Raw genomic sequence first — 15,402 nt, forward strand, 5'->3', positions numbered from 1 at the left:
TGTTGTTTTAGGCTGCAATCCAAAACACACTTACTAAGGAGTCAGCCCCATTAGACACAGAGGGACTTGCTTCTCAGTAAACAATGCATAACATTGCACTTTCCAGCCACAAAAGCTGAACTAAGTCTAGTTAACTATGAGGTCAGCCATATTGTTTCGGCACCACACATTCCAATTGTCAATCTATTTACTTTTCTGGGCAATAACTTTGAAGCCTTCAAGATTTGTTAAAATTATACAATAAACATGGAATCAAAATCTCCCTTAGAGCAGAAATCTGCTTTAGAACCATATAAGGAAGAATGAAGCAACAAGTGTATTTTTTTAAGGTACCCTATGAGCTACAGTTACCCCTTTTTATCAACTCTGGTCATGTCCAAAGGATATTGAAGCTATGCTCAACATTTCAAAGTTTTTTTTTTTTAAAAAAATAATAATCTAGCTGTGGTATTGAATGTGTGAATAAGTCATAACATAAGTCACCAAATTTTGCTGCAGTTATCAACTGGTGAAACAATGGATGGATGAATCAGCACTTGATTATATAGTTTCTCTATGAACTTTAGGATACAATCCTGTACACACTCACCTAAGAGTAAGTCCTGCTGGACTCAGTGAGCCTCACTTTAAGATAGAGATATTTGTGGTTGCACAGTAAGTGTAAGAAATTTCCTGAAAAGCCCTTTGAAAAGATTATGAGAGGGGATAGGAGAGTGGGAACACCACCATAAACTTCAACACAAGTTTAAAAATGCTCATGTAAAATGCATTCATCAACATTAATGAATTGAAAGGGGGAAAGACACAGTCCCTAAACTTCAGAAACAAGTATTTAAAAATATGCATTGGAAAGAATGAGGCAAGTACCCTTTAAAAAGCACCTATTTCCACTAAAAGTTTACCCTGGCGGAAAAACACGCACAAACTCTCAACAGTGTTAGATTAAAAAATCATTTATGAAGGAAAGTGCCAAACAATTTTCCCCAAAGTTTTAATTACAAAACACAGTAATCAAAATCTATAGTACAAAATGCAAGAGCGTTAACTTTACAGGTATACACAAAGCCAGTAACTTCAAACAGAACTCTAGCATTGGTGATATGGGGCAATTGCAAGTAGTTACTTTTGGATGGGTTGTGCCCTGTTTTGTTGCTGGCAAGGGGCTGTACCTTGCCTAGTGGTGTGTGGGTAGGTAGGAAAAAGGATATTTTCATCAGTCCTCTTTATATACTGAATGCCATACTATAAAGAGTGGTTTTTATAACTCTTCTGCTAGTGATACAAGGGCTTTAATTTCATGGTATTAAACATTTTGCACTACTGTAAATGTCAGACCTTGGGAAGAAAATGTTAATGTTAATTTAACTGCACTGTTACTTCGTTAAATTAGCTTTACATATTTTTTGAAACTGATAGCATAATCAGTAAAATTATGACCACCAGGATTCCATCAAAAGGAGATGTGTTGGTTGAATAGAAGTTTCCTTGGAAAAGTATCATTTCTGAGCAAAAAGTCCCCCACAGGGATTTGTTCAAAGTCACATCAACTCTCTAAAGTCAATATTTAGTGATGTTGCATTGAAGATGTACAAATAAGCTTAGTTGCACCATCCCATGAATGCCTTTGTTTAGAATGAATTGAGCACATTAATATATTTTTGCCACACAGTGTTTGGTAAAAAATTAACCAATGGAGAACAATGAATAAAAGGCTATTGCTTTTTAAGGCTTTGTTATCATCTGCCCAAGTCAATATGCTAGGCTGTTTAAAAATACCAAAGGCACTTTTTTAATGTTTATGACAAATTGTGTCTATAAAAAGGGTAAGAGTATAAAGCTAAAATATTTAGGCTGTTTGCAGGATACATTTTACAATATAAATATAAAACAGATTGGCATGAGTCTATTATAACAATTCTTGGCAATATTTGTATATATTCATGTACATTTTACATTAGCAGCAATTGCAAAATATTTAGATACAATACAGAAAGCAGCCTGGATTTCATTTCTGTTTAAAATGCCCTCTGAATTTCATGTGTAACAGGCAAAGCATTACCCCCACTTTAAGATGTTTTGCTTAGAGTTGCCAGGTTGCAATCCAGAGATTCCCCCTTCTATCTTTCACATTCCCACTGAACTGGTGTGATGAGGCTGCTGCTTCTCCCACCCCATTTCCCCATGGTTCTGTCAGTTGAAGGGCCAGCCCAAGTAATTTTACTGCTTGAGCCAAAGAACAAGATGGTGCAGCCTCCCATTTTATATACAAAAGCTGACTGGATTAGCAGATGAACTTGTCTTCAGCGCAGATGATGGGACACCATCTTCCACTGCACCTGAAAGCACCAGGCTAAGTTAGGGGGAGCAGAGCAAGCTGCATGGTACACAGGCCTCTCCTTCAACACCTTACTGCCCCTTCCCAGCATCTGCCGCCTAAGGCAACTACTTCACTCTGCCTAATGGTAGGGCTGGCCCTGGTAATCTGCCCTCCGTTTCCTGTTCTGATTACTGTAATGAGCAGGATGCTAGGCATTCTTCATAGTAGGCCAGGCAGGTATCAGGGCCAGAAAAGTAGTAGAAGCTGCAGGTCACCTAACTGAGCAGTAGGTTCAAAGGTAAAAGGAGGAATCTCAGGGTTGCAACCTGGCAACTCTAATTTTGCTTCATTTTGTTCCAGGCCAATAAGCTTTTTTTAATTATTATTTAATTAATTAAATCAACAACTGTTCAGTTTCTAATTGCAAATACTTCAATTACATTATTTACAACGTATTTATCACCAATATTATTTTACAAGTTAAGCTTGACATTACACCTTTCTTCACACACACACTCGCACATGCACGCACACACACACGCACACACACACTGAAAAGTGAAGTTAACCACGGGGGACCTCCAGAGGACACAGCTCCTTGCCTAAAGGTGCTTTATTTTTAAATAGCCTACTTTTAGATACAAGGCTTTTGGTAAACTAAGCTATCTTTTAGGTCCATGATTTCTCTCCAAAACGGCATGCCAGGTTGGTTATCAATACTGAATTTGCTTTAAGGCCTAGAATAGTAGAAGGTTGGAATTGATGTCAATAAAAATGGGTCTAAATGGACTGAAGGGAATATTACCTACGGATGATCAGGAAACAGATTTATCTTTTAAACAATCCTGTAAACACTCAATGTTTTCCTTGAAATCGGTAGGATAGTCCTCAATGAATGCATTTTTTGTCAAGAAAGACAAGAGTATAATTTTCTTTTGTTTCTGAAAAGACTACGGGTTAAATCCAAGGATGTTTTACATCTTGCACCAGAGCAGTGTGTGAGAAAAGTGAAAATGTTTGCAAAGACTATGTTCTGCTTGTGCAACAGCCTACATAACTTCTTGCACTAGTAGAGGCATGACTTCTATAGAACCTACCTATTATAGCATTATGTGAACTCTTGTTTTCTGAACAGCACTAATAGCTATTTTCTGTCTGCTCAGAGAAAGCAGAGGAGCACCATCAATAATGTGAGCTTCCCCCACTCTTTTTTTAAAGGAGTTCAACAATCTACTGAAAATTCTGGGCTGGATCCAGACTTAGGTATGTGCAGCTGGGCTAGTGTAATGTATTTCCCCACCACTTCCTGACCACAGTGGCCCCTCCAACCCTCTGAAAATGTTACACAGAGGGTCAAGAGAACTTTATGAATGGGGTGGAGAGGGGGTATCAAGCAGAGGCAGTTTTAGTGAGTGGAGGTTTTCCATCCATGGAAGGCAGATCCTGGATCCAACCCTCTATTGTTTAAATGTTCAGTGTCACTTGTAAGAAAATGGGAAATTGGTGTGCACATGTAATAAAGGCTTGCAATGTTAACAGCTAAAGGAGCAACCTCTTTACAAATGCCACACAAAAATTAAACAGAGTTATGCCAAAGTCAAACAAATGGATGAAAATCACTTAACTGTAAAATATACATGCTTGCTTTACTTATAATTGAGTTAGATGTGGGACCGTAGAATAGGACCAGACTTTCCTGCCTTCCAACTCCATCAGTTTACAACATTAATCAGAGATTTGTTGAGAATACTTAACACGTTAACACACTATTATGACTTTGACCTGAGCCAACTAGATGCATTATTTTGAGCACTGTCTGTGTTAGAAGCACAACCACACATCTCTTGCATCCTGAGGTTTATAGGAATAGGACATTATGTTTGCAGTATTCATGGGCATGGAGATGACATTTACAAATAACAATAGGCCTTTCTCCACCATATTGATAAGAGAAGCAGAAGTTGTGAATGTAAAATAATGATATATTGAGAGACTGGCCACACACCTCACCCCATACACAGGTCTAAGCAGCAGCTCCCTTCTCTGGAATTACAGTATAAGGTTGAAACAGTCAGGATGAACAGACCGATGTAAGGAATGGAGTGGCAAGAAATGGAAGGAGTGAAACTTCACCCTGTCAGTATGATAGGAAATACTGGCCAGAGTTTGAAGGAGTTTCACATCAGGCTCTGCCAAAAATATTTGCTAAAAATCCAGCTACGAGTTCAAAAAGGAACATTTTTCATCCTTGTCAGTGGTTTTAAGGTTGTCAAAAGCTTGCTGCACCTGCTGTTCTGCAGCTGTGAAAACAGATTGTAATTTTTGTTCTCTCTCCCACCCCCTTTCCAATCATATGTCATTGTTTGTTTGTTTATATTGTAGCTTTTGCAATACTCAGGTTCAAAGCATGCTGTGCAATCCAATCAGACTGAATGTGCAAAAGCAAACATACAGGTAGGTAAGAAGCGTTGCTCTCTTTCCTGCCAGCCCACTATGAGAACTAGCATCTTCAAGTACAAGTACAGACCTGCCTTGACCCAGTACTCTCTTTTTGCATGTTGGGGGAGAGCCAACGTATATGAACAGGCTTTCACATTCAGTTCCAAAGAGAGAATAGCTCTAAATATACAAAGTGATTAGAAGAACCCATCCAAGCAAAAAGTTCCACATGTGCATCAAGAGGTATGGAGCTCGGATTCAGGTTGGATATGGAGTTCTCTGACCCAATCAGCAGCAGCCTGGTGTTGAGAGAGTAAAAACTCATAAAAAAAACAGAGCTTAAAATCCGGTGTGCCAGCATTAGGATGATATTAACAGCTATGCTAGAACTTCACTTCAGAACACAGTGCTATGCCAGTACTGCAGGGACATTGCACTAGTACCACAGGCAGAGCAGGATTAATGGTGGCTTAATGTTATATGGGCCTAGAATAGGCTGCCCCCAAATTTTAGGGTCCTCAGTTGATTGCAGAAAAGTTATTTGAAAGGAGATCTAGCATTATCATCTCCAAAAGGACAAAGAATGCCCCAGAGGGTAAGACCAAATCTAATAGGTTTAAGTTACTGGAGGGTAAATCTCCAATTGTACATTAGGAGAAATTTCTTACTAGTAAGAGCCCTTTGACAATGGAACCAATTAAATGGAGGTGGCTGGTTGGGCTAGATAATCATCTGGCTGTAAATGCTCTAGCTCTGGATGTCCTGCAGCAAGCACAGGGTTGGACTTGGTAGCCTACAAGACTCCCCTCTAACGCTGCTTAATCTAAAGCAGTCTTCCCTAACCTGGAGCCTTGGTGGGGCATGCTGGGAGTTGTAATCTAAAACATCTAGGTTGAGGAAGGCTGATCTAATGTAATTTGGTCCCTAATAACTGGAGTAATGCAGACGTCTTCTTCTCCAAGGGATGAAAATAAGTCAAACCTCTAAAACAACCTGAGTTCAAAATTTGCTATCAAGTCTTTCCAGTTTTTAGATAGCACACTTTGAAAATCTGCACTGGAATCCAAACCTGAGCACCAGAAACACTTTTGCCAAGGCTATCATACACTTAAAGAAATCTTAGTCAATTAAGCATATGTATTTCAACTTATCAATCAATTAAATCTCCATATGAAGACAACAATACTTCTGAAGGGGAAAAAAAGCATTTTCTCTGACTTGATAAGAAGCCCTAACTTAGAACAGGCACTCCCTTCTATGTGCATGTGTGAGAGAAGGAGGAATGCCTATTTTAAGACGGTATCTGCTCCCCATTGATTTGTAAGTAATTACATACATCTGCTGCTCAGTGACTTGATGACACATTTTTAATCAAAATATTTTAAGCAACTAAATGTGGCTGTCCCAATTTTTGCAAAGAAAAATATAAACTTGGAATCTTCACATAGAGATTGCTTGGGCCCAAAAAAGCAGGGATGGGGGGGTGGGTGGGAGAGAGAGAGAGAGAGAAGAAGATGCCTCACAGGCTGTACATCTCTGGAATATTGTGATCTTTCAGAAAAGCAAGACAGCTGATAGTGGTCTCTCTCATCGGATTATTCATTTCTATTTCTACCGTTGGTTCCATGGCTACATGTTTCCTGACAACTGCTAAGCTGAATGCATGACTTCTACAGAACGATGAAGTTTCATGTGCTTTCCCAGTTAAATATTACTTTAAGGCTGTCAGAACTTTGACAGGTGCCCAGTGGACCTGCGTGCTTATTTCATCACAGTGACAGTAGTTTGTGGTGAATAATGAAGTGAGTGCAAGTTTCAGAATTCCACATTTCCTCATGCACAGATTCCCCTGGAAAGTGAATGATGATGGAATGAAAACAGGAGATTTTTTGCATTCAGCATTCCAAAAGAAAATGCATTTTTGTGGTTAATTACCTATGATCAAGTATCCTTTAAAACAATTTCTTTTTTTAAAAAAATCTAATTTCCTGTGCGTGTATTCAAACAACATTGCCATTCATCCACACAGTATTTCTTACGCCCCCTTTTGTTATTTAAAAAACAAACAAACAAAACAAAATAAACTCAGCACATTCCCCATTACGGAATCAAAATGGTGATTTCAAAAAGCTCCAAGTATATATTCCCCGCTTCCCACCTCCTTTGGAGGTCAATTTAAATTTTGTGACTTCGATGCAAAGGCAAAATATGGCACAAAAGAATGGATATTAAGTTAAAAAAAACCACAACTTATAAATATTCTTTCGCTGTACAGTTTTCACAGCCCTGGCCCACCCATTTTTATTCACATTTTTTTAAGTCCCCACCCCATTTTAGATCATAAAATATATATTTAAAAAATCTTTGTTCATATTTAAAATATATTTACAGAAGAAGAAAAAAGACAAGTTCCTTCAGCTGAAATCATGAAGAGTCTGTACAAGGAGACGGGGGAGGGGGATAGAGGTGAAAATAACTTCGCTCTGTGGCTGGAGAGGGTGGACAACTCTCTTCTGCTGACATGTACTGGCTGCGGGGAGTGGGAGGAGGTGGGTAGGGGTCTGAGTCTGAATTTAAATCTATGTAGTATTTATTGGCTTTCCACCGGCTTGTAGTGTAGTCACTGTCACATACATCAGTGCTGCAAGGAGTAGTTGGTGGAGCAATCCCCCTTATAAGATAAGGCCTGGAAAATACAAGAGAAGTTAGCTGCATTGTAGAAATACACATTCTGACAAAGGCATAATTAATCCTTACATAGACACATAGAGCCTGTTCAGACAACACGCTATGCCATGGTTAGGCTGCTAACCCTTTTGCAGAAAATGGTTAGAGAGCATGTTTAAACCATGGTTATGTAGCCACCATAGTTAGGAATGATCAAACAACACACTAAGTTATGGTTCACACTACATGCTAAGCTATAATATTTAGCTCAAAATGCTTAGCCACCGTGGCTTAGCATGTCCTCTGAACAGTGTCAAAATCAAACTGTACTTGATAGAAAAAAGGAGGAGGAAGAGAGAGATGTTGAAGACTTACCTCTTTCCCCCCATCTGCATCCAAGACTATGATTGGCTGCAGTTTTGATAGCTGGTAACCAGATTACATTTCAATGATACAGGAAAACTGATTCTATATCCTACATCAGCCTCCCCATCTAGCAACATTATCTTTGAAGACATTTCTCCAAATACACTGGCCATCTGAGATAAGTGAGCCTTCTTGGATTCTCTGCGCCCACTTGGCAGCTAAAAATCTGAGATTGCAGCTGGGGGAGGATAAATGCTCACTTCCTATAATGCAGTGGATTGAGGACCTTATAATGCTTTCAAGATTTGAACAGGTGGCATATAGACACCACCTTCAAATGAATACTTATTTGGATATCTGATCCAAATAAATTGCTAGTAAGTTGTATTTTTATATATATATCCATTTCATATGTATTCATTGCTATGGATATAAGCATATTAATGTACTTAAACGAAAAAAACCTCAAAAAAGTAAAGAGGAAAAAAAGAGCCTTCTTGGTGGTGGTGCCCTGAGAGTCTTCTTGGTGAAATTCTCTTCACAGGGACCAACAATATCTTTTCATTGCCAGGCAATTTTTGTCCTCCTAAACTTTAAAGTTTAAGCAATTTTAAAATGCTGCTGCTGTTGTTATTTTTAATTGTATTTTAGAAACTATATTCGTGTTTTATTTTATTTTTAAAAAATGTAAAATCACCCTGGAAGCATGGCCAAAGGGTGGTATAGAAATTCTTTACAAAACCAAACCAAACCTTAATTCTAGTTGCAGAGGAAAAATCATAAATCAGAATGATTTTGCTCCTATACAATCTCCGGCTTTGCAATCCAAGGAACATGGCCAAAGAAAGAGGGATAAATAATTATAATCTCTCTCCCCCAATTGGAAGACACAAGCTGCATAATACTAGGTGTTCTTACCCATCCATACCCCAAATAAAATAGGGCGAGTTTTGTCAATCGTGGCAAGGAAAGAAGCCATCATGGCTTCTTCCCCCACTGCAATTGTCCAAAGCCAGTCACAGATTCATGCTACATCCAGAAAATACCATCCTGAATTATAAAGACCACAAAAAGGATACACTAATTTCTAAGGGCAGAGCTCTGGGTAGAGCTGGAGTAAGGCTAAATGCAGCCTAAAGCTCTAGATGTCTGTGTTCAATACACCTGTGAGCAGTCCTATATCTCAATTCTAAAACAGTTCAGCAGAAAAACAACACATTTACTAATATAACAAAAGGTGAGTCATGCTCAAAGTATAGTTGAAATAGAATGAGGTGAGAAGGTTTTAAGAAGTTAATTCTGGTTTACTGATATCAACATTGCATAAAGAATTCAAAAGGCATGTTACCTGTAAGATCTTGTTGTTGAAGGAATGTTTGAGGAATAGAATATTTCTGTGTTATAGAGGGAGCGATCAGTGGCTGGTGAAGGTGGTGGATTCAAAATCTGTGCAGGAATAAAATAAAAAGAAATTGTTTAATATATGACATTGCTTTTTGGAGTCACAGAAATTACTCTGGTCCTGGTGTACAGCACCAAAGCAGAAGTGTCAGTTCACACAAATAACACCTCACAAAGTGGCCTTTCACACATCCTTGGGCAGTATCCAACACTGTCGCTGCACTCCCGCTCGATCTGTTGCACAAGTGGGACTCACCAAACAACTCTGGAAACAAGCGGAAACACTTGATTCTGGATCAGGACATCAGAGAAGCTTCCTTCTGTAAGCTCTGCTGATTTGCCCTGTTCCAGAAATGAGCATTTCCACTCATTTTGGGTCGCCTTTAGAACTGTTAACTCTCTGCTGGTGCATAGGCAGAGTAGGTTACTGCCCCATTAAAACCAGTGTTGTATGAATTTGCTCTAAGTCCTGATTGTTTAAAATGATGATAGAACCATGTTTTTGTGAACCACCCAGAGAGCTTCGGCTATTGGGCAGTATAAAAATGTAATAAATAAATAAATAAATAAATAAAATAAATTAACATATATCAATACAGAATAGTTTCTGTCTGAAATAGAGGGATAAAATTAAATACTAACTGCCTTCATTGCTTATGGTTTAATTAGTATATTGGCAGTATATTATTCAGCAATATATGAAGCTATCTGATACCATCAGACCACTGGTCCACTTACTACACTTTTGTGTACACTGACTGGCAGCAGCTTTCCAGGGAATCTCAGGCAGAGGTTGTTCCCAGCACTGCTAACAGAGGCAGTTTCTACACCTGCCCTTTCCCCCGGGATCATCCCTGTGCATCCAAATGATGCACAGGGGGAGCAGAAAAGGACAATCCCTCCATTTTCCTGGGATAACCCTTAGGTGTAGGAAGGGCCAGAGACACATTTTGCTAACTGGAAAAGCAAACATTATATTTGGGACATTCTCCGTGTAAAGTGAGTGGTCTTGAACCTGCTCACACTCAGTGAGCTATTATCACTTGAGTTATTTTTTGGACTTCCTCATAAGTTACTGGAGATTCAAAACTGCTTTTGAATGTTTAAAATTATCTACTTTATTTAAATATTTCCTTCAGTCCATACCAGGTTTGACACAAGATATTTGGATTGACTTGTTCAGGGTCACAAAACCAAGCAATGGAATGAGCAAACAACTTCTGATATCTAGTTTGGTCCTGAGTTGCCAACAGCTGAGACAAGGGCACAACTGAATGGGATGAGTAGGGAAGCATTGTTCCCTTATGCAGGATCCCAAAATCCCAAAATAAAATGGTTGTGTTGGACCAATCAGTATAAGTCTGCTCTCGAGTTGTCTTTCCACCTCCTGCTTTCTTTGCTACGACTGTTTTTATTTATGGGGATGTTTAACTTTTTAGACTCCCCATTATCTCTGACCGAGTGTCTCTCTTTGTTTTCTCACTGGCATACGCCTGTGGGACTACATAGTACCAAATGTCCCAATAGGTCAGCAACATCAAAAGTTCACAAAGAACAGAATGATTACTTTTTGGAGGAAAATATGATACAAGAATGCAAACACACTCAGAGGAATGTTCTCAAAGGTCACCACCTTAACTAAAACATATGCTGCAAAATATAATATTGTTTACTCATTAGCAGACTCACTGATCATTCTACCTCCTCTGGGACTGTTATGGAGAACAGTTTCATTATTGCTCAGTGAACCGAACAAGAAGATGCCCAAAACCTTCAGTAGATACTAGGCCGGCCTGCAAGTAACAGGCTACAATGTTCCAAGGACAACTTTATTCTTGACTAACTCATCATGGTTCGGACATGTTTTTTAAAATAATTATTACATAGTTTATTTTTTAGCCAAGCACAGGGGAGAGAGGAGAAAAAGACTTCTAGCAGTTTCAAAGCTTACCTGTGGATAGAAAGTGGCTTTTGTACTAGATGAGCTACTAGAGGAGGCCCCAGTCACATGGTTTCTGTCATAAAGAGGGGCCCCACTACTTCCTCCCATCAGGCTCATGGAGCTGATCATAGATTTTCCACAAGAGATGCCTACACAGATATAACAAGATTGGTCTGCAGTTTCTGATAGACAAGATCGTACATGTTCATTGAAATAAACTGAAATCAGTTATTGTGGTTATGCCCATCTATGTGGTCTCCAAAACCCTTCTCATTTTTACCACAAAGCTCCCTTCCTTATGTAAAAATAAAGGCATTTCTCTTTCAGCTATCAGACAGAAGAAGTCTTTCCTATAGGAACTTCTATTTTTCCTTGAATATTAGAACTTAAGGACTTTCTACACAGTCAGCCTTAATCAGATCTTATCTTTGCACAATATTCTGATAAGCCCCTTTCTAAACACACTAAGGGATCCTGCTAAGGGATCCAGGGGAGGGGCTAGCTTACTGCTGTTACCATGCTTTTCTCTAATATTGTGTTGATGTGTGTGTGTACCCAAATAGGATAAGGGAAGGCCTAATTTTAAAACAAATGTTAAAATTCAGAAAATGGCAAGGAATTGCTAGGGGTGCAGACAGGGAAGAAGGCAATAAGCATCCCTGTGCTGTAGGTTTCTCTCAATTATGCATGCCCTAGTTACATCTGGACAGGATTACTGTAATGTGCTCTATGTGGGACTGCCTCTGAAGACACTTCAGCCGGTACAGAATGCAGCCGCTATAGTCCTTGTTGGGGCTAGACAGCTGAATCATGTTATACCAATTCTGTACTGCTTGCCAGTGTTTCTGGGCTGAATTCAAAGTGCTGTTTTTGTTCTTTAAAGCCTTAAATGGTTTAGGTCCAGGTTATTTAAAGGATTGTCAACACTTTTATGGACCTGCCCTTACGTTAAGATTATTGTTGGAGGCCTGACTTACTGGCCCACCATTAAAACCTGTACAGTTGGCAGCCACTAGAGATAGGGTCTTCTCAGTGGTTGCCCCTGTCCTATGAAACTTCCATCCAGCTATTGCTTCTTCTTTTTTAAAGAGGGGTTTTAAACTTTTTTCTTTTTTGCTTTTGAAAGATTTTTATTATATATGCTGCTCTTGTTACTGGTTCATTTCTAAAAAAAATTTTTAAAAGGATTTTATGAATGTTACACTGATATAGAATTGTATGTTACCATACCATACATCTTTATTGCGATCCACAGATCCATGAAAAAACAAGAATCAAACATATAGAATTGTACGTTTTGTACTGTAAGCTGTCTTGGGAAGACTGCTAAATGCATTAAACAATGAAATAAATAAATAAAATACACAAGTAAACATGGCTCTCAAGAACATGTTCCACATGGATTAAAATAAAGGGAAAGAATTGTGTGTGTTTTTAGCATACCTAGCCCTAAATTTGAGAGGGACTAGCTTAGCAACAGCAGTAAAGAGAATAACAGAGGGGTGGTTGAGGACTAAAATGTCCACTGGCTTTTTATGGAGTTCAAATGGGTACATGGTCTCCTCTATTTATTTTGATGGAAATGGTAGCTCCAATGGCACAAGGGACACAAATGCAAATGACATTCTCTACGGATATGAATGGAACAGCCTGCATGTAGAGGAGCTCTATGTATTCACTGAAGAACTCCAGTTGCTCTGGATTGGAGGGAGTATCTCATGTCATATATTTTATATTATGGTTTTATACTGTTGTTTTATGCTTTGAATGTTTTTAATTTTTGTGAACCGCCCAGAGAGCTCCAGCTATTGGGAGATATAGAAATGCAATAAATAAATAAATAAATAAATAAAAAATGAAGAATGGAAGTATCCTTGTTTCATTTTATATGTGGGGATCAGAGACACAAGGAGAATGACTTGACAAGAATTATAAAGAGAGTTTATCATCAGAGCTTTGACTTCCGTCTACATATGTGAGCAAGAAAGTCAGAAGTTTGCCCTTCCTTCTATTTTGGAATAAGAATTAAACTGCTATAAATTCTGGTATACCATGATAGGAACAATACAATGATTAATATAATATTAAGAATTAGATGTTACTGCTAGGCCATCCTTACCAGTAAAAGTGCCATGCTGAGAACTCCCTGGAGCAATAAAATTTAAGGGGACATGAGGCGTACCGCTGACGTATTCATGTGGAAAAGGACCGTTAGGCCCAGCATAACGTTGACATACCACCCGCTGGCAAACAAAATACATTCCTCCCATGACAAAAAGGGAAAGGATTATACCAATGACAGGCCCAATAGCACTACTGTGGGGCTGGGACTCATCTGAAGAGGATTTAATTTTTCCTGTTAAAAATAAATGACGATAAATTAAAATTAATTTGATGTAGATGCTCTGGCCTAAGCTCCACAAAGGAAGCCATATTATCTTCTCACATTTAAGGAGCTTTACAAAATTTAAGAATAAAAACAGTACAGTAACATAGAACGTACTTTTCGGCATATCTTCCACCCACCCAGTCCCCCAATTATTAGTAGTATCAACCTATCATTCTCTCTCAAGATAGGGCCATGGATAATTACACTCAGAACTATTTTTCCAATAATGTATAATATCAATATAAGACTTCAGATGCCATCTTTGACTGTGCACACACTTTCTTTTGAGGCTTCCCTGTCCACAGTAAGGGACGTCACCGGCAACTGGTTGGGGCTCGAAACCAGGTGACAAATTGCCAGCTTCCCCCCCCCCCCCAACGGAACCCATGACTTGCCGCCATTTCTTCGGCAAGCCGCCATTACGGCAGCTCATTCTTGACTGTAAAGGTTCCATTCGCGTAAATGGTATGGCCCTCCATTTAAGCAAATGGGACATTTAAAGGAGCAACATACCCAACATTACAGATGTTCATGCCTGTAATAGTGTGTATATCACCCCTTTAACCCAGGCATTGATGCAAATGAAATCTTTATAGTCAAGAACAAGCTGTCATTATGACAGCTCACAGAGGGAATGGGCGCTCGCACCCCACTGCCAACTGACCATGGTCCACCCTGCAGTGCTCACCAGGGTCGGGTAAGTGGTGGGGATTCAGTGAGTGGCATGAGGTGCAAGCACAGGGTAATCCATCCATTCCTAGTCCTCAGCCTATAATACTATCACTCTTAAACAGGAGCCCAAGCTCTTGATCTGCACTCAAAGTTATCATGACATTGGGTGCAATTCAGGAACATTAAAATCAAAGGGAACTTTAACATTTTGTACCATCTCAGTAGGACAGCAGCTAGAAAAGGACAAATAGAGAACAATGGCAGGGGGTTTGAAAAAGAATGAATAAAAAACATATTTGGGACTAAAGACACAAAACTATGCATGTTTAGACCAAAAAAATATATCCTACAATTCCCAGCATGGCTGGCTGGGGATGACAGAAGTTGTGATTCAGCACACTGGGAAGGCACCAGATTTGGAAAGGTTGAACTAATAAATGATCTGTAGCATTTCCTCATTCAGGCCCAGTTTTGGGGGTTCACCTAAGATGACTTATACTCCAAAGTTATTAACTACAGCAATTCAAATAGCTCTTTTACTCTCCCTGTTTAATTCTCATTATAAATCTCTTGAGACTACCTTAGGGCTATCATCTCTACTTTTTTCCTTTTAAAGGTCCTAGGGCTGAGAGAACAGAATTATTATCAGACCATCTATATTCAAAAAGGCTCTCAAAGCATTTATGGTTAATATAAACCACATAGGGCCTGAAGCCAATTTGAGCAGCCACCAAAGGCTCAGACAAAAATAATTGCATCCGCTTTGGCCTTTTGATAATTGCTTTTGGGCTACATTTTGTTGGGGGCCCAATTATAGCATACTAGCTCCTTGACAGGATGCGGATTGAGTTAGGTTAAAAAAAACAAACCCACCCAAGACAGATTTCTGAACATTGCAGAAAACTGTTAAAGGATATTACATTTTAAAACACACACACATATGGGAATATGGGATGTATCATGCTTCACAGAGTAGTAAAGAAGTGGATTTCTAGATTGAGGGGTAATCTCTCCTAAGGCCATATTCAAAACTAAATAGTATCTGTCTCTAGACACAATTTAGCAAAAGGTAGTCCCATACCGCATGAAAGTTCATCAGAGCCATCAATGCAGTCCGGAAAAGAGTCACATTGTTGTTTTTTGAGGATACATTGGCCACTGGCACATCGAAACTGATTTTGGAGACAAATTGCTGCAGGGGAAAGGACA

At 39.0% G+C, this 15,402-nt stretch overlaps 1 protein-coding gene across 1 annotated transcript in view; it reads right to left on the reverse strand.

Annotated features, from left to right (window-relative positions):
• Positions 1-974: 974 nt before the first annotated feature.
• The window catches only part of LRP5 (LDL receptor related protein 5), a 157,032-nt gene continuing 142,604 nt past the window's right edge, over positions 975-15,402 (reverse strand). The window contains exons 19-23 of the mRNA XM_063117061.1: positions 15,275-15,385; positions 13,252-13,488; positions 11,142-11,281; positions 9,138-9,235; positions 975-7,442 (exon numbers count right to left, since the gene is read on the reverse strand). Of these exons, the coding sequence (XP_062973131.1) occupies positions 7,181-7,442; positions 9,138-9,235; positions 11,142-11,281; positions 13,252-13,488; positions 15,275-15,385 (848 nt within the window). The 3' untranslated portion in view covers positions 975-7,180. The remainder of the gene's footprint in view (positions 7,443-9,137; positions 9,236-11,141; positions 11,282-13,251; positions 13,489-15,274; positions 15,386-15,402) is intronic.

The sequence above is a fragment of the Elgaria multicarinata genome, chromosome 2 (genome assembly GCF_023053635.1).
Source record: "Elgaria multicarinata webbii isolate HBS135686 ecotype San Diego chromosome 2, rElgMul1.1.pri, whole genome shotgun sequence".
Classification (NCBI taxonomy): Eukaryota; Metazoa; Chordata; class Lepidosauria; order Squamata; family Anguidae; genus Elgaria; species Elgaria multicarinata.